At 39.9% G+C, this 19421-nt stretch overlaps 1 protein-coding gene across 3 annotated transcripts in view; it reads left to right on the forward strand.

Moving 5' to 3' along the window:
• The window catches only part of FSIP1 (fibrous sheath interacting protein 1), a 188360-nt gene that overhangs the window by 46501 nt on the left and 122438 nt on the right, over positions 1-19421 (forward strand). For all 3 annotated transcript variants that reach the window (XM_021940414.2, XM_017960512.3, XM_003900754.5), the window contains exon 9: positions 11437-11595. In XM_021940414.2, coding sequence (XP_021796106.2) covers positions 11437-11595 — 159 coding nt within the window. The remainder of the gene's footprint in view (positions 1-11436; positions 11596-19421) is intronic.

Genomic DNA, 19421 nt, shown 5'->3' on the forward strand with positions numbered 1-19421 from the left:
CAGAACAGATAACAAAATACCGCATGTTCTCACTTTTAAGTGGGAACTAAATGATGAGAACACATGGACTCATAGAGGGGAGTGACACACACTGGGGCCTGTTGGAGAGTAGAGGCTGGGAGGAGGGAGAGGATCAGGACAAATAACTAATGAGTATTAGGCTTAATACCTGGGTAAAAAAATAATCTGCACAACCCCCATGACACAAATTTACCTGTGTAACAAACCTGCACATGTACCTCTGAACTTAACATACAAGTTAATTTTTTAAATCCTGTTTTGTACAATTATTTTTATTGAAGTTTTCAAATTTATTCTTGGTCAATTCTTTATTGACTTTCAGAGGATTATTTAATGTCATTCTAAGAGTGTTTACACATTGGTTATCAAAATAACTTCTGCCTGTGATGTGATGTACTTATTACTGATGACATATGAATGTGTTTTTCTGTCTCCTTTTCTTACTGTCCCTAAACTGGTTTTGTGGTGTTTCAGTGTAGTCTTCAGTAATCCTAAAGAATTCCGTCCTGTTCCTGCCCAGTTAACTTTGAGCAGCCACTTCCCTGGAGAGTCCTGGGGTTGACAGGAGGGCCTGCTTATGGTGATAAGTCTGGGTGGGGACAGACTACACTGAAAGAGGGGAACAGCATGTAATGGGGGTGGGGTGGGGCAAATGCAGGTATTTATAGGGTCCGGGAAGGTCACCTAAAGAGTGCTGTGCCACTGTTTGCACTTGTTTACATATTAAACTTGAGAAATATTCTTTGCTTCCATGAAGAAATACACTCTCCTATGTTCCTTGAAGCACTTAGCTCTTTTGTATATCTTGTATTCCCCTGCATTTAATAAGGACATGATGGATTGAATGCTGCTGGCACCCTGCCCATATCCCCTTTCCCTGACACCTGTCTGTGCATCCATGCCCCAGCCCTGTGCTAAGGGTACACAGCTGTCCCCTTCGCCGGAGAATATCCCTGAGCCAAACAGCCCAGGATATCACTCCCTCCTCACCCCGGGCCCTTTATCTAAAGGTGAGATTAGCTCTGTGGGGCATTGTGTCCTCCAGAGCTTTCCCAGGGATCAGACTGAAGCTGGTCTTCAGCTGAGACCACATCCTCGCTTGGCCCTGTGCCCTTGCCCTCAGCTGTTTTCCTCACTTCCCTGGTCCCAAAGGCACTCTCCCAGTGAATCACTTGAACAAGAATCCTTGTCTTCGTTTCCACATCTAGGGACACAGAGATTCAGAGCGTAGTTTTTTTGCTGTAGGTCCAAAAGCAGTGCGTGTGCAGTGATGCCTGTGGCCCACAGGGGAGGGCGTGCCCATCCAGCGGGAGCTAACAGTCTGTCTGCTGGTGGCTGCTGCATGGAAATCTCAGGCCAGGCCTGCCTGGATCCTCCAATTTTTCAAGGAAAGCTAGAAATTCAGATTTTTTTTTGTGGGAAATATTAAACTTGTAACATGTTCACAACTGCTCCTATTTAAAAAAGTTCTGCGTGGGCAAACAAAATATCCCTCCCTTCCACCAAAAACCAAACACATATCTACAGAATATCACAGATAATAATCTTCTAAATAGTCCTTGCTGAGATGGTGAGGTCCCAGCGGGAGCTGTGTCTAGGAGCAGGTGAAGGTGTTGCTATGCCTGGGGCTGATGCAGTAGGGGAAATGGGTGGGTGAGGGAAACTGCTAAATGCCCACATAATTCTGAGATATTTTAGCTTCGCTGATTCATGGTATGGTCATGTGCCACATAATGATGTTTTGGTCAACATTCTTATATGGCAGTGGTCCCATAAGATAATAATGGAGCTGAAAAATTCCTGTCACCTAGTGACACTGTAGCTCTATATTTTAGAGGGTGCTCCTTGTACTTATTATAAAAGAGTGAATTGTAAAACAGCTTCAGGCAGGTCCTTCAGGAGGAATTTCAGAAGCAGGCGTTGTTATCATAGGAGATGACAGCTCCATGCGTGTTACTGCCCTAAAGACCTTCCAGTGGGACAAGATATTGATGATCCTGACCCTGTGTAGGCCTAGGCTAGTATGTGGATTTGTGTCTTAGTTTTTCACAAAATCTTAAAAATAAAAAAAGAAAATTTTAAAATAGGAAAAACTTATAAAGAAAGAAAATATTTCTCTACAGCTGTATACTGTGTTTGTATTTTAAGCTAAGTGTTATTATAAGAGAGTGAAAAAGTTAAACAAATTTAAAAGTTTTAAAAGTAAAAAAGTTACAGTAAACTAAAATTCATTTATTATTAAATAAAGATATTTTAAAATAAATTTAGTGTTGCCTAAATGTACAGTGTTTATAAAGTCTACAGTAGCAGCCAGTAATGCCCTAGGCGTTCACATTCACTCACCACTGAAGCACTGACTCACCAGAGCAGCGTGCAGTCCTGCAAGCTCCAGTTATGGTTAAGTGCCCTATACAGGGGTGCCATTAAAAATATTTTTATACCATATTTTTACTGTACCTTTTCTATGTTTTAATATGTTTAGATTCACAAATACTTCCCATTGTGTTACAATCACCTACAACACAGTAACTACAAAACATGCTGCACAGGTTTATAGCCCAGGAGCAATAGGCTTTACGATGTGGCCCAGGTGTGTAGTACACTCTACCGTCTAGGTTTGGGAAGGACACCCAGTGATTTCTGCACAATGACAGAATTGCCTAGTGATACCTGTCTTAGAACATATATCCCTGTCATTAAGTGACACATAACTGTAATGTGTCTGCTTTATTAACAAAAGCTTAGATACCAGTAAGAATTAAGGGATCTGGGTTTCATTCTGGTTTTGTTATTAATTGTGAAGTTCAGTACTGCTACCCATGGTCTCACTGCATATCGAACTATGGCGATAGCTTTTCTTTATACATTCTAGGAATGCTTTCATAATGACTTTTTGTTAATAATACTGCCTTTTGCACATTATTTTTGTTAGTGTTTATGTCGTCTTTCTATTTTAAAGTCATGTCTGTCATTTTAGTTTTTGATCTTCTACAGGTACTGTGTAGCTGGGCTTTTGCTGTTGCTTTTGTGTCTTTATCTTTGTTTCGTCATCCTTTATCTTTTGTTATTATCAATATGAGGATATTTAATTTACTCATAATCATTATGACCACATACTTTTTGAATCTTTTCCTGACATCAAACTTTATATTTTATTTATCATATTTGTTTTTGTTTATCTCCCTATTCCCTTGTGGTTTGGAAACTTAATATCCTATTTCTGATCTGGTACTGTTAACCTTCAAGTTTTAAAAATATATTACAATTCATATTTTCTTTTCAATTTCCATAATTAGTTTCTAAAATTTCATATTTTAACAAGATTGGATCTTTGGTGTACTTTTATTTCCCTTGTGTTTCATTTTCTTTCCTCCAGGATATATTGAAATCATCTGGAATTTTAGTTCTGGAATATTACGCATTTTAATCTTAACCTTTAAAAATAGTATGCTTCTTGTATGTTAGGAATCTCTCTCAACAAAAGTTAGCCAAAATTTTTAGCCGCACCATTAACTGTGTGTTTGGACTCAACAAATCATTTATTTGTATAAGTCATTCCTTGAATTATTTTTCTGGAACTTTTTTGAAAAATTTTGCACCAAGAAATAGTGGAGTGTGGATAATTTTTGAGTGTTTGTGTATTCAAATATTTATTTTTTCCTCATTTGAATGTTAGCTTAGCAGATAACTAAATTCTGCATGCAAAATCCTTTGTTTATTGAAGCATGTAGAATTTTCCCCTTATTTTGGAGCTCACAATTTTATCAGATTGTATTTGTGTGTGTCTTTAAAAACATTTCAGTTCCTGCTTGGTACCTTGTAGGCTCTTTCTTTTTTTTTTTTTTGAGACGGAGTCTCGCTCTGTCGCCCAGGCTCGAGTGCAGTGGCCGGATCTCCGCTCACTACAAGCTCCGCCTCCCGGGTTCACGCCATTCTCCTCCTCAGCCTCCCGAGTAGCTGGGACTACAGGCGCCCGCCACCTCGCCCGGCTAGTTTTTTGTATTTTCTAGTAGAGACAGGGTTTCACCGTGTTAGCCAGGATGGTCTCAATCTCCTGACCTCGTGATCCGCCCGTCTCGGCCTCCCAAAGTGCTGGGATTACAGGCTTGAGCCACCGCGCCCGGCCCTTGTAGGCTCTTTCTATCTGAAGGTTTAAATCTTCCTTCAGCTCAGAAGTTTATGTTTTTTATTTCTTCCTTTCCATCATCTCTTTTTTCTCCTTTTGGGATACCTGTAAATGGGGTAACAAGAAATGCAGGGGTGAGCAGCTCATGTTTTTCTGTCCTCGGGTTCTGCGTTCCTTTGTGGATTTTGTCTTTAGGTTTGCGAGATTGCCGCTGCATCTGTAGGCAGTGTGTCCATCTTCCAGGCAGACAGGAGGAAGGAAGGATAAAGAGCAAAGAGACTCTCCTCTGAGGCTTTGCTTTTTCACTGGGGATGGAATGGTGTCCCCAGGACTTCTACCTGCATCTCACCGGCCAAGCTGTACACATAGCCATTTGTTCAGTATGTTGCTGCAAGTGAGAAGGGGGAGTCAGGTATATGGCTTTCTCTTTTTTTGTAGTAGAGGTAGAAATGGGGATCATGTCAGTCAGTAGACAGTGTCTGCCACAGATGGCTATAGGACCTCTTGGATCTCTCTTCCGGTCTTATAACATCTTTCTCATAATGTTAACCTTTTTTGCCATTTTGTACATATAAGGTCATTATACAGTTTTCTAAGTTGGGTTTCAACCATGTCTATTCTGCTGTTTAGCCACGCAGCTCTCTTTTGAGATTTTTAAAGACGATTGTTTTTAGACCCAGCATGGTGATTCACACATGTAATCTCAGCACTTTGGGAGGCCAAGGCGGGACGATCACTTGGGGCTAGGAGTTTGAGACCACTCTGGCCAATATGGTGAAACCCCATCTCTACTAAAAATACAATAATTAGCCAGGTGTGGTGGCGCACGCCTGTAATCCCAGCTACTTAGGAGACTGAGGCAGGAGAATCGCTTGAACCTGGGAGGTGGAAGTTGCAGTGAGCCAAGATTGTGCCACTGCACTCCAGCCTGGGCAACAGAGTGAGACTCCGTCTCAAAAAAAAAAAAAAAAAAAGTGTGTGTGTATATATGTGTGTATTTACACTAATATTTACTGAGCGTTCTTTCTGCAAGTCCTCTTATCTGATGTGGGAGGTGAACATAGAAATTCTAGAGTCAGGTAGATGGTGGCAAATGTTAGAATAGAAATTCAGAGGAAGAAGCAGTGCAGCAGGAAAAGTTTAGGAAAACTTTGAAGAAGGAACCTATTTACTATATTCTCAAATCATACCAAACTTCTTGCTATTCCTCAAATTCTCTGTGTTCTTTTAAATCTCTGTGTTTTCAAATGTGTCCTTTCCTTTATGAAGTGCCCCACAATCTCATCTTTGACAAATAAATGCACAACTTAAAGAAAGTGACTAAAGTGATAATTATGTTTTAATTCCCCCTGAATTCTTGTTCTCTGGTTGTTCTTTTTACTGGCATGCATAATTTTTTTTTTTTTTGAGATGGAGTTTCACTCTTGTTGCCCAGGCTGGAGTGCAATGGCACGATCTCAGCTCACTGCAAGCTCTGCCTCCCAGGTTCAAGTGATTTTCCTGCCTCAGCCTCCCAAGTAGCTGGGTTTACAGGTGCCTGCCACTGCACTATACTAATTTTGTATTTTTAGTAGAGACAGGGTTTCACCATGTTGGCCAGGCTGGTCTTGAACTCCTGACCTCAGGTGATCCGCCCACCTTGGCCTCCCAAAGTGCTGGGATTATAGGCGCGAGGCACCGTGCCCAGCCGTCATGCATAATTTTATGGATGTAACCTTCTCTTGAATCTCTCTAGGACAGGGGACTGGTACCTGTTGGTCCCATGGCCTGTTAGGAACTGGGCTGCACAGCAGGAGGGGATGAGTGGTATGCTAGGGAGCATTACCACCTGAGCTGAGCCCCCTGTCACATCAGCCTCAGCATTAGATTCTCACAGGAGCACGAACCCTATTGTGAACTGCACATGGATGGGATCTAGGTTGTCTGCTCTTTTTGAGAATCTAATGCCCGATGATCTGAGGTGGAACAATTTCATCCTGAAACCATCCTTTCTAACCCCGCGCCCCCCAGTCCATGGAATAATTGTCTTCCAAGAAACCTGTCCCTGGTGCCAAAATTGTTGGGGACTACTGCTCTAGGATACTTATTTAGAATTTAAAAAATATTTTCATCGGTGTTGGGAACTCACACTTGCAATGAATGGCACCCCCTAAGCTGTCTCTACTACCACCCTCACCAGTGAAATGGGTTTGGATCAGATCTCAGGTCACTCACATCTAGTAGTACTGAGTCGGGGAGTCTGGTAGTGTGGACCCTTAGTTACCTGCATGAACCCTAGCTGTAAAGGATGCTGGTGAAGAGCATTTTCTGTTCTATCTTGGAAAGGTAAGATTCCTAAAAGCTAGAAGTTCCCCACACATAGCAAGGGTGTATAGAGGCGCTAGACACATAGAAAAAAAGGATGCCATTTACTACCTCTTACATATATTATTTCTGTAATGGTGTAGTGCATGAAACCTTTACATTTCTGTTGAATTTAATCTGACATGCTCTTTTAACTTCAGCGTCATTTGAAAATAATCCCATTCAGACAAGAATTTAAAATCTATTAGCCACTATTTCATCATCGATTTCATAGCTTTACTTTTCTGTGATTCTTTGTTATTTATCATTTGGGCTATATGGTATTAACATCATCTTTATTTAGGAAAAATTACTAGAGTTTGTGAGTAATTAGGTAATATATTTTAAAAATTATGCATAAGTTTCTTTTTTTTTTAAGCTGTTCATGTTTATTTTCAATGGAAAGCAATGGAATTTAAGTCAGAACCTGGACTTCTGTCAGTTTATTAGAGTTGTGTGCCTTTAGCTACCTGAACCTCACTGAGGCTCAATTTCTTTATACCAACTTACAAGTGTATTTAAGAACATTCATGACTATATCATAATCCTTATATTGATATACTACAATCTACCCACTTTCCCCCTATTTTTAGATGTTTTATTATAAATAGCATGGCAATAAATTTTTTATCAGTCATTGTTCTGGGTTGCAAGTAACAAAGATGGACTTTGGCTAAAGCAACACAAAATGAATTTATTGGGAGTTGTGAGTAGTCCATAGACTCAATGGGAAGTTTGGGGAACCAGGTTTGTACACCAGGCAGATGTCCAGGCAGCCATAGACATGGCTTTAGGAACAGCCTGGTTAGGGGCTGGCTGCCCCTGGCTCCACCAGACGTTTGTTCTCCAAGAGATGCTCATTGCTGCTACCATCACTGTCTCCATTAATCATTTCCCTGCAGCTTTGCTTCTGTCCCTCAAGGTTCGGGGTGTTTGCTTTCGATTAGTCGAATCTAGGTCATCTGTTTGTCTTGATGTCAGAGAGTGGAGAGGAGTGTCTTGTCGTGATCCTTCCCTGCCAAGACCCACACACTGTTTGATTTCACTGAAACAGGGACTGTGAATGCCAGGGTCAAGAGGATAAAAATGTAAAAGTCTTGCTGCATAAAGTTTTTACCTGTAATGCCTCTGATTATCACCTAGGGCTTAATTCCTGGTATTAGCATCTTGAAATCAAAATGTATGAAATAAGTTTCTTTGCCCTCTACTTGCCACGTTATTCCAAATATTCTTCATGATGCTTCTGTCCTCTTTTTGCACTAATGCTTCCCTTTATGACCTTATCCATTCTCACAGCCCCCAGAGTTTGAACCACTGTAGATATGTGGGTAAGTCAAGTGTATTTATTTCAATCCCAAGTCTCTATCTTGAATTTCACATAAAAGTATTTAACTGCCTAACATAATCTGTGGATATCGTAGGGGGATGTCTGCCAGTTTCAAAAGCTCCCAAACAATTCATTAGCTTTCTCTTCAAACCTACTGCATCTATATAATCCCTAGTTTGGATAACGTGACCACCATCACCGACTTCACAAAATCAGGAACTTGTTCTTTTTTTTTTTTTTTTTTTGGTAAGGCCGTAACAAAGTTTATTATTTTTTAAGTTGTTTATTTTAAACAAATAAAATACTTTTATTTTAGCTTCAGGGGTACACATGCAGGTTTGTTCTGTAGATAAATTGGATGTCACAGGACTCTGGTGTACAGATTATTTCATCATCCTGGTAATAAGAATAGTATCCAATAGATAGTTTTTTGATCCACTCCCTCCTACCACCCTCTGTCCTCAAGTAGGCCTCAGTATCTGTTGTTCCCTTCTTTGTGTCCATGTGTACTCAATGTTTGGCTCCCACTTATAAGTGAGAACGTGCAGTATTTGGGTTTTCATTCCTGTGTTATTTTGTTTAGGATTATGGCCTTCAGTTGCATCTGTGTTGCTGCAAAGGACGTTATCTCATTCTTTTTTATGGCTGCATAGTATTCCATGGTGTGTATGTCCCAAATTTTCTCTATCCAGTCTATTGAAAGGCATTTAGGTTGATTTTTGTGAATAGTGCTGCGATGAACATATGCATGCATGTGCCTTCCCCCACCCCCCCACCCTTGGGACATGGTTTTACAGGTTGGAGTACAGTGCTGTTGTCATGGCTCACTGCAACTTCGACCTCCCAGGCTCAAGTGATCCTCCCACCTCAGCCTCCTGAGTATCTGGGACTACAGGTGCATATCACCACATCTGGCTAATTTTAAAAATTTTTTTGTAAAGATGAGGTTTTGTCATGTTGCTCAGGCTGGTATTGAACTCCTGGGCGCAAGCCATACACCTGCCTTAGCCTCCCAAAGTGCTGGAATTATAGGCATGAGCCACTGCACCTGGCCTGCATGCATGTGTCTTTATGGTAGAATGATTTATATTCCTTTGGGTATATACCCATTAATGAGATTGCTGGGTTGAATGGTACTTGTGTTTTAAGTTCTTTGAGAAATTGCCACACTGCTTTCCACAATAGCTGAACTGATTTACATTCCTACCAGCAGCGTATAGGTGTTTTTCTCTGTAGCTTTGCCAGTATCTGTGATTTTTTTGACTTTTTAGTAATGGTCTTTCTGACTGGTGTGAGATGGTATCTCATTGTGGTTTGATTTGCATTTTTCAAATGATTAGTGATGTTGAGCATTTTTTTCATATGCTTGTTGGCTATGTATGTGTCTTCTTTAGAAAATTGTCTGTTTGTGTCTTTTGCTTACTTTTTAATCGGGTTATTTGTTCTTTGCTTATTAATTTGCTTAAGTTGCTTATAGATTCTGGATATTAGACCTTTGTTGAATGCATAGTTTGCAAATATTTTCTCCCATTCTGTAATTGTGTTTTCTCTATTGATAGTTTCTTTTGCTGTGCAGAAGCTCTTTAATTAGGTCCTATTTGTCAATTTTTGTTTTTGTTGCAATTGCTTTTGGCATCTTCATTATGAAATCCTTGATGGGGATTATGTCCACAATGGTATTTCCTAGGTTATCTTCCAAGGGTTTTATAGATTTAGGTTTTACTTAATTTTTGTATATGGTGTAAGGAAGAATTCTGGTTTCAATATTCTGCGTATGGCTAGCCAGTTATGCCAGCAGCGTTTATTGAACAGGGAGTCCTTTTCCCCATTGTTTGTTTTTGTCAACTTTGTTGAAGATCGGATGGTTGTATGTGTGTGGTTTTATTTCTGGGCTTTCTCTTCTGTTTCATTGGTCTCTGTGTCTGTTTTTGTACTAGTACTATGCTGTCTTGGTGACTGTAGCCTTGTCATATAGTTTGAAGTCAGGTAATGTGATGCGTCCTTTGTTCTTTTTGCCTAGGATTGGCTTGGCTATCCAGGCTCTTTTTTGGTTTCATATGAATTTTAAAATAGCTTTTTCTAATTTTGTTAAAAAGATCATTGGTGGTTTTTAGAATAGCATTGAATCTGTAAATTGCTTTGGGGAGTATGGCCATTTTAGCAATACTGATTCTTCCTATCCATGAGCATGGAATATTTTTCCACTTGTTTGTGTCCTCTCTGGTTTCTTTGAGCAGTGCTTTTTAATTCTCATTGTAGAGGTCTTTCCCCTCCCTGATTGGCTGTATTCCTAGGTATTTTGTTCTTTTTATGGCTCTTGTGAATGGAATTGCGTTCTTTATTTGGCTCTCAGCTTGGATGTTGTTGGTGTATAGAAATGTTGTTGGTTTTGACACATTGATTTTGTATCCTGAAACCTTGCTGACGTTGTTTGTCAAATATAGGAGCTTTTGGTCAGAGACTGTGGGTTTTTAGGTATAGAATCATGTTGTCTGCAAACAGAGATAGTTGAACTTCTTCTCTTTCTATTTGAATGCCTTTTATTTTTTTCTCTTTCTTGATTACTCTGATTAGGACTTCCAGTATTATGTTGAATAGGAGTGGTGACAGTGGGCATCCGTGTCTTGAGGAACTTGTTCTTTATCCTTGATCTTTATGTCTCCCTGTACTTTTCCACAAAATTACCTCCAGGTTCTGTAAATTCTACTTCCTATATATCTCTGGATTCTGTTCTGTGTTCCCAGAAAACATTCCTTAGTTCAGTCATTCAGCACTTTTGTTCTAGATTATAACTATTGCTTCTTAACTGGGCTTTCTGCCTCTACTCTTGCTCTCAGTAGTTCCAGTTTTAAAATACAGACCTGATCATGGTGTTTTCTTGATTAAGGTCCTGTTTTCTCCAGCCCTTTCCTGCCCACAGAGGTTAGTTGATCCTCTCTGGTTCCCATGGTGCCCAGGGCTTACCAGCACTCTTCACACCTTGTTAAAATTGTTGCTGCCAAGAAATTGAGAACTCCTCGAGGGCAGAACCTTGTGATATTCATATCGAATCACCAGTGCCTAGCATAATATATGTGTTCAGTAGGCGTTTAGTATGAGATTTTTGAATGAATGTAATGAATGGGTTTTATGAGTTAATATGGAACAAATATTAGTTGAATGAAAGATGATCAATTAAGTTTTTGAAACCCAAGCAACTGATTTTATAGACCCTGTGTTAATTTTAAGGAACAGAGTTTGAAAATGCCACATCCCATTACAGGGTAAACCTGATTTCTTCCTACTTAACATGTCACAAAACATTTTTTGAATGTAGATAAATGAGAATGTCATGAGAACCAGACTGTGAAACTAAGAGATTTGTTCCACAGGGGAAACCCCCATCAAAATATTAGGAGATACTTTATGCAGGCTGGCAGATAACAAAACCAGAAACTATTTCATATTATTCTTTTACTAACCCAATGTTAATTCTGTTTGTCTGTGTGTGTTTGTGCGTGTGTGTGTGTGTGTGTGTGTGTGTTTGTGTGAAGTCCTGGGCATTGTTGTAGCCACCTGAAAGGTATATTTTGGCAAAAATATAGCCTGGGAATGACCTGTGACCCTTGTTTCCTCTTAGGGTGATCAGTCTGGCTGGGTGGTCCCAGTAAAAGGATATGCACTGGCAGTCACCCAGCATCAGCAGCTTGCTGAAATTGATATAAAACTCCAGGAACTCTCTGCAGCCTCCCCAGCAATTTCCAGCTTTTCTCCAAGACTTGAAAATCAGAATAATCAGGTATTTGAAGAACCCGTAGACTGTTTAAGTTAACGTGTGCTAAAGCTAGTTCACATAATTTTACAATCTGGTTGTTAGCCAGTTGCTTTTTCCAGGGATCATAGTTTCCTAACAGTGTGTATATTCCTTCGATTACTTCCACTTTCTACTCACTTTTCTTTCATTTGGGTAATTTTCTGGGATGGGGTCACTGAGGAAATACTTATTTTAATATTATTGTATCTGTATGATTTAAGCTAAATCTCGATCATGATCAAGAGTGAGGGGAGGGAAGAAAGCTGATATGGCACTCATGAGTCCTTTGAGAGCCTTATTTTTCTTTATTCCTGTGGCACTAGGTGTTAGCAGTGGCAGCCACTGGCCCTTTACTCCACCACATTCTTTTCGCTCCTTTAATTTAACATCAAGCAGTGAAGCTCATTATATTGACTTCTCTCCTATGAGAGTTTTAAAATGAATTGTTTCTTCTCTCAGTAGTTCCCTCAAATATTCTTTTACAAAGCAGATGTGGTGGCTCACGCCTGTAATCCCAGTGCTTTGGGAGGCCAAGGTGGGTGGATCACTTGAGGTCAGGAGTTCAAGACCAGCCTGGCCAACATGCAACATGATGAAACCCCATCTCTACTAAAAATACAAAAATTAGCTGGGTGTGGTGGTGCATGCCTGTACTCCCAGCTACTCGAGAGACTGAGGCAGGAGAATCACTTGAACCCGGGAGGCGGGAGGTTACAGTGAGTTGAGATTGTGCCACTGTGCTCCAGCCTGGGCAACACAATGAGATTCCCTGTCAAAAAAAAAAAAAAAAAAAAAAAAAAAAAAAATCTGGTAGAAGGAGTGGCATATCAGAAAAGTAAATTTCTCCCCCACCCCTATATTTTAGTACTTCATGGAATCTGGTTTGGTTTGGGTGGTAGACTGAGGAGAAAATTTCTGATTGCGTAAGAGATTAATAACTCTGTAGCAGCTTTGTGAAAGTTTTCACCAGATCATTTTCTCTACAATCGTAGATGGCTGTGATCTTTGTGGAACATCCAAAGATTTAAATATCAGTAGCCTATAGGTAATCCTCCTGATTTATAGTAAGCACCTTCTCTAAGCTGTCAGTTGAAGGTTAGGGATCTAGCTTCATGCCAGTTGAAGCAACCTGAGGGGAAAGGAGCAGTAGGAAGGTGTTCCAAGGAAACAGTTTTGTAACTGGTTGTATTTCTAAAGGACAGAACAGCTGCTTCTGATCCTTTAAACTGCAGTAGTGGTGCTGTTGTTCCCACTATCGATTTGAAATTCTGCAGTGGGATGAAAATTCTTGGAAAACAGAGATAATTGGAATCTTTGTCCTCACTTGAATGTATCCCAGGACTTTGTTTTTTATTTTATTTTATTTTATTTTATTTTATTTTATTTTAAGATGGAGTCTTGCTCTGTCACCAGGCTGGAGTGCAGTGGTGCAATCTCAGCTCACTGCAACCTCCACGTCCCAGGTTCAAGCGATTCTCCTGCCTCAGCCTCCCGAGTAGCTGGGACTACAGGCGCCTGCCACCACGCCTGGCTAATTTTTGTATTTTTAGTAGAGATGGGGTTTCACCATGTTGGTCAGGATGGTCTCTGTCTCCTGACCTCGTGATCCACCCGCCTTGGCCTCCCAAAGTGCTGGGATTACAGGCGTGAGCCACCGTGCCTGGCCATATCTCAGGAATTTGACATGAGTTAGGCTAGTTTATTTATGTTACTGAATTCTATTTTTCAAAAAGGAGGAACCCTACATAGAATAATAAAATGTTTCAGAGATACTCTTTGTTCTTTTCATGTTTCAGTTTATTTTTGTTGTTGTTCTTATTAGATTTCAAGGGTAGCTGAAATCTCAGAGCTGAACTATGGTCTTAAATATAGAAAATGTGTTTTTCATGACTGTCAAATGAAGTGAAGTCTGTGAAGTCCAAGGCACTGATAGAGCCATCCAAAAGGTGCACTTTTGGCAAAAATATAGCACGGGAATGACCTGGTGACCCTTGTTTCCTCCTCTTCTTGAAAGAGACAGAGAATTCAGAGCTTTGTTGGGCCATTAGGATTTCAAATAAAAAGCATGAATATGGTCCCATTTTCTCATCATCAACAAAATCACATTTTCAGAGTTCACATTTATGGTTCAGATAAGATATTTTAAAAATAATGAAAGGGAAAACCAGTACATTACATTTTTGTTACATACTGAGATTATGTGTTTTTATGTGAAACAACATATATTTGGAAAGAAAAGGGAAAACAACATTTTGGGATTCCCATTGGATGTAGAAACAAAAATGTAACGTAGTTGTTAAAAAGAAATAATTTATGCTTTTCGCATGTAAAAGAAAAAAGAATATCTTTTGAGCTTTTGTTCAATTTCCCTTTGGCATTTCTTCATTTCTAACTAAAACCAGCATTGCACATTGAATTTTCAAAGCAAAAATGCTAACATGGCAAAGTATTTTAGGGATATTATTTTTGGATTGGACTACTTTTTGTATAAGTACACTGTATCTTGAATAAACCCTGTGTATCTGTGTAGTTGATGAATGAGTTCCAATCAATTGCTAATCCACAAATATTCATAGTTCATATTCACTTTAACTCTTCTGCAAACCATTAATTCACCAGTAATTTTTCTACGTCCTCCTTAAGAATTTCTTTTAAGTGGAATATAAATTTCTGTTTTTGAACAACTGATTCAACACGTACTGAGTGCTCCTGGATATAAGGAATTGTAGAGAACTTAACGGTGAATCAGGCAAATAAAATACTTTGGAATCAGAAAGTCTCACTTCAGCCTGGGCACAGTGGCTCACGCCTGTAATCCCAGCACTTAGGGAGGCTGAGGTGGGCGAATCACGAGGTCAGGAGATCAAGAGCATCCTGGCTAACATGGTTAAACCCCGTCTCTACTAAAAATACAAAAGAAAATTAGCCAGGTGTGGTGGCGGGCGCCTATAGTTCCAGGTACTCGGGAGGCTGAGGCAGCAGAATGGCGTGAACCTGGGAGGCAGAGCTTGCAGTGAGCCGAGATTGCGCCACTGTGCTCCAGCCTGAGCGACAGAGCAAGACTCCATCCCAAAAAAAGAAAAAAAAAAAGAAAAAAAAAGATGGAAATTATCTGCACATGTATGCATATGTAACAAATCTGCATGTTGTGCACCTGTACCCTAGAACTTAAAGTATAATTTAAAAAATCTCACCTCAAATTTGGCTCTAACATTTACTAGTTCTGTGGACTTGGGCACTAATTAGAAGCTCTCTAAACCTCGTTTTCCTTGTTTATAAAATAACAGTAATATTCTTTAGGGTTCTTGTAAAGAGTAGCTGAGTTAATATACATAAAGTGTTTAGCACAGTGACACAGAACTCAGCGAATTATATTATTATAAGTGACATAAAGAATGTATTTCTTTACGGGAGGTATTGAGTATATGTAGAAAACTGTGGACAAGACAGCACAGGCAAGTGCCATAGAAAGCTTTTTTTTCTTCAAGAGATAAGGTCTCGCTCTGTCACCCAGACTGGAAGTACAGTGGTGCAATCATGGCTTGCTGCAGCCTTCACCTCCCGGGCCCAAGTGATCCTCCAACCTCACCCTCCCCAGAAGCTGGAACTACAGGTGCACGCCATCACACCAGCTATTTTTTTTTTTTTTTTTGTAGACATGTGGTCTCACTGTGTTGCCTAGGCTGGTCTTGAACTCCTGGCCTCAAGAGATTCACCTGCCTCAGCCTCCCAAAATGCTGGGATTACAGGCGTGAGCCACCGTGCCCAGGCTCATAGAAGGCTATAAGTAAAGTGCTGTGGTGGTTCAGAGGAGAGGGAGAGAGCACATCCAAGGAATATCCAGAAAGTCTATTTCCATAAGTGAGGGGCAGGAGGAGGAAGAGGAACTAGGGAAGGAGGCAGAGGGACCAGAGACACAGAAGAAGACCACCATTGTGTATTACGAGGCTGAAAACTGGTGGCCTACAGCAGCGGTCCCCAACCATTTTGGCATCAGGGACTGGTTTCATGGAAGACAGTTCTTCCACGGACCCAGGGAGAGGGATGGGTTCGGGATGATTTAAACATGTTACATTTATTGTGTACTTTATTTCTATTTTTATTACATTGTAATATATAACAAAATAATTATACAACTTACCATAATGTAGACTCAGTGGGAGCTCTGAGCTTGTTTTCCTGCGACTAGATGGTTCCATCCAGGGGTGATGGGAAACAGTGACAGATCATCAGGTATTAGATTCTCATAAGGAGTGTGCAGCCTAGATCCCTTGCATGTGCAGTTCATGATAGGGTTCACACTACTGTGAGAATCTGATGCCGCTGCTGATCTAACAGGAGGCAGAGCTCAGGTGGTGAGGTGAGTGAGGGGAGTGGCTGCAAATACAGATGAAGCTTTACTTGTGCCTGCCACTGACCTCCTGCTCTGGGGCCCGATTTCTAACAAGCCACCTACCAGAGCCGTCCATGGTCTGGGGGTCAGGAACTCCTGACCTACAGGAGAAATTAGTCTCCCAGATGGGTCTCCTTTTGCTTACAAAGTTTTTAAAGATTTTTCTTAGTCAACATTTAAAAAATTAGGTGAATTCCTATAAAAATCCAAATTTCTAGTTCTCTCTTGAAAAATTCAAATTAGAAAATATGTCAGCATTAGACCTAAATTCTTGCTTGGCAATTACTGGATTGAGCTGAACAGCAACTGCTCTTTCTATGGGGCACAGATTCTCCAGTTTGCTGCAGTATCCACCACTCTATATTGCATGGCAGGCCCTGAGGCCCACTTCACGCATTTATGTTGCTTGTCAAGCCTTTGCAGAGATCATCAGTACATTTTTGAATGCCTGCTTATTTCGTAGGAGATACTGTAGTGGCTGATGTAGTGTCCAGACTAGTATGAAGCTTGATCTCTGACCTCAAGGTAGCTTGTAGGATACCAGAGGATGTGATGTAAGCATAGAACAAGTTGTGGAGTGACTGTGCAGTGAAACAGGAACCACCACCAGATGGGCACTGATCAGATGAAAAGTACGGAAAGTGTATGCTGTGGGAGCACGGGGAAAGGAAGGGTTATTTGATGAAGGCATGATATTTTAAAAATTCCTTTGAAGATTTATCTTTGTTGGTCAAGAAAACAGTTTTCTGAACAAGCTGAAACATAGACTTTCTGACTTATCTGTGTATGGTAACTATAAGGTAGTAAGTTGGTATCCACATAGATTTAAGATGATAAATGTGGTTGGGTCAATGTGGTTGAGTTAGAATAGTTTGAGGAACTCTAGGAATGTGGCTCAGAGATGAAGGAGGTGTTGGTCTTTGTGAAAAGGGCAGATAAGAAGTCTTCTTCTCTTTATGGGCTCGCTGATTGTGATGTTCTCATATAGATGCTCTGGCCCAGCACTTAACTTTATGGCAGTGTTTTAAAAGCGGCATTTGGCTTTTACGCATCTGATTTCCTTAGCATAAAACAAAGCATGTGGTCACAATCAAAAGAAAGAATGGCATATTACTGCTCTTTCTGTAATGTGAATAATATGTGGTTGCAGTTTTTACATCTGCTTTTTATTTTCATTTTGTCTTAGCAAGAGAACTAATTGAAGCAATTTTTTCTTAAGATCTGTGGTTTAACTGTGCATACTTTTCTGTATCCATCTCCTAACCCTCAACAAATCAGTTCGTTCTTTCCATGTATTGTAAATCCCACCATAAAACTGAGTGATGTTCTATAATTTAGTTACCATACCTCTTATTTGTAGATGTATTAGATTCCAGTTCTCTCCAGAAATATCTAAGATATAGGAGTTATGTAAGCATTCAGTTTCTTAAATCCTTAGCAACTGGATTCAATAATAACTTCTATTCCATTTGGCTCTTATATACAAGTACAGTTTATTCATCTCTCATGAAATCAGTTTTACTAAATCTAGAATTCCAGTTCACCATTAGATTTTTTTTTCTGATTGGGGAGGGCCTCAGAAATGGCTCTCCTTGACAGGCGGCATCACTGTGTTCTTAAACTAACTAGTTTAATTGAATATAAAGGTCCTCCTTAATTTGATTTATTTTCTTATTCTTAAAATATTGATTCAGTTGTACACAATTTGGTAAGCTCCAGAAAAAATTAGCAATCATTTGATTGAGGAAAATTGTAGTTTATATTGATCTCCTTTCTTGCCAAGATCATGCTATTATTGCTGACAGCAACAATTAATTTTTTTTTGGTCTCTTCCTGTCTCAATATTAGCTGAAGTTGAGGAAATACAGACCATTATTTGACATGTAATTCTGAAAGATGTTTTATTATTGGGTCCAGGGATTTGTATAGTTCCAGTAATGGCCATGGACTCCACTTGACCCCAGATGTACTTAAAGTGTTGGTTGAGGGCAGGAATTTAGGATTTTTTAAATGTATGCTAGTTACAGGCACAGAAATCTTATTGACCATCTGTTCGTTTCCAAAACCCATAGAAGCCACAGGAGCATGGATTTATGGGTTTGAGGAACAAACAAGAAGTTACTTCAGAGCTCTTTACCTCCAGTGCCAATCTGTTAGATCTCCAGTTAAATCTGGGAAACTACCCTTGCCACCTCCATTTTACAGATTACTGTGAAGCTTATATTTCTTTGCTTCCCTCTGTTAAGCTTCTGATGTAGTCAAGGTTTCCTTCATTTTATGGCATTATTCCAAGGTGATAAAAACAATCTGCCTGAAATATCTTTTTCTCTACTTTTGGTACTGCCAGGCACACAATCCATCTGATGACAGGAAATAGCAGGAGCCTATGGAAATGTATAGCATTAGCTTGAAAACATAGGCCAAACTGGCTTTATTTAGACAGGTTTGTATTTTCCCAATCCTTAACGCATGCTTTATTTGCATATCGAATAACTTATGAAGCTGTGGGTAATTTCCTCTGTTTTTGACTTTTGAAAATGAGTTTATTTTGCTTCAAAGATCCCTTTTGGCCTACTCAACACCACACATACTTTTTCTAAGGATAAACTCAGAATCTCTTGGCAACCAATTAGTCAAATCAACAAGTATCTATTGATCTTGGCCTCAGGGACAGTTCCCTTCTTGTGGCATATCGAGTACAGCTTTTATTGAATTCTCCATAAAAGCATTCCTGTATGACTCAGAAACCCAGAAATGATATGTCGGTCAGAGAATCTGATTAAACATTTCTACTATGAGAAATCAAGATACTTCCTGATGATTACAAGGACAGACAGTCCTGGTTGGCACTTTGTTGTGAGAAAAGGATCTTTCCTGGCACCACAGAGCTTTTTGAGTTTGCAGCTGGGCAATTTCTGTCAGCATCAGTGGCTACCTTTCCTTGCCCCCTCTTGGCCTCTGCTTTCATCATACAATATTTTTCAAATATTTGAACTATACGGTTATGCTATTGGAGGCCATGACTGAAGAAAGCTGTTGTATATCCTTTGGGTCTAATTGTAGAGACTTACAGACTCATAAGCTATTAGAAGGGGAAATAACTTTCTCAGAAGTAATTGAGACCCAGAAAGAGGAGGTGACTTCCTTAAAAGTACACAGCTGATTGTTCCAGCAGAACTGAAGCTAGAATCCAGCCTTCGGGTCTATACCTCTCAGGTATGGAGAGTCACGTTGTCAGAACAGAACAAAAATGGCCTTGGTAGAAAAATTTGTTAAAAATAAAAAATCAGTGGCTCACGTCTGTAATCCCAGCACTTTGAGAGGCTGAGGCAGGAGGATCCCTTGAGCCCAGGAGTTCAAAATCAGGCTGGGCAACATAGTGACATCCATTCCTTCTTCATACACAAAAAATCAGCCA

Source organism: Papio anubis, chromosome 7 (genome assembly GCF_008728515.1).
Source record: "Papio anubis isolate 15944 chromosome 7, Panubis1.0, whole genome shotgun sequence".
Lineage (NCBI taxonomy): Eukaryota > Metazoa > Chordata > Mammalia > Primates > Cercopithecidae > Papio > Papio anubis.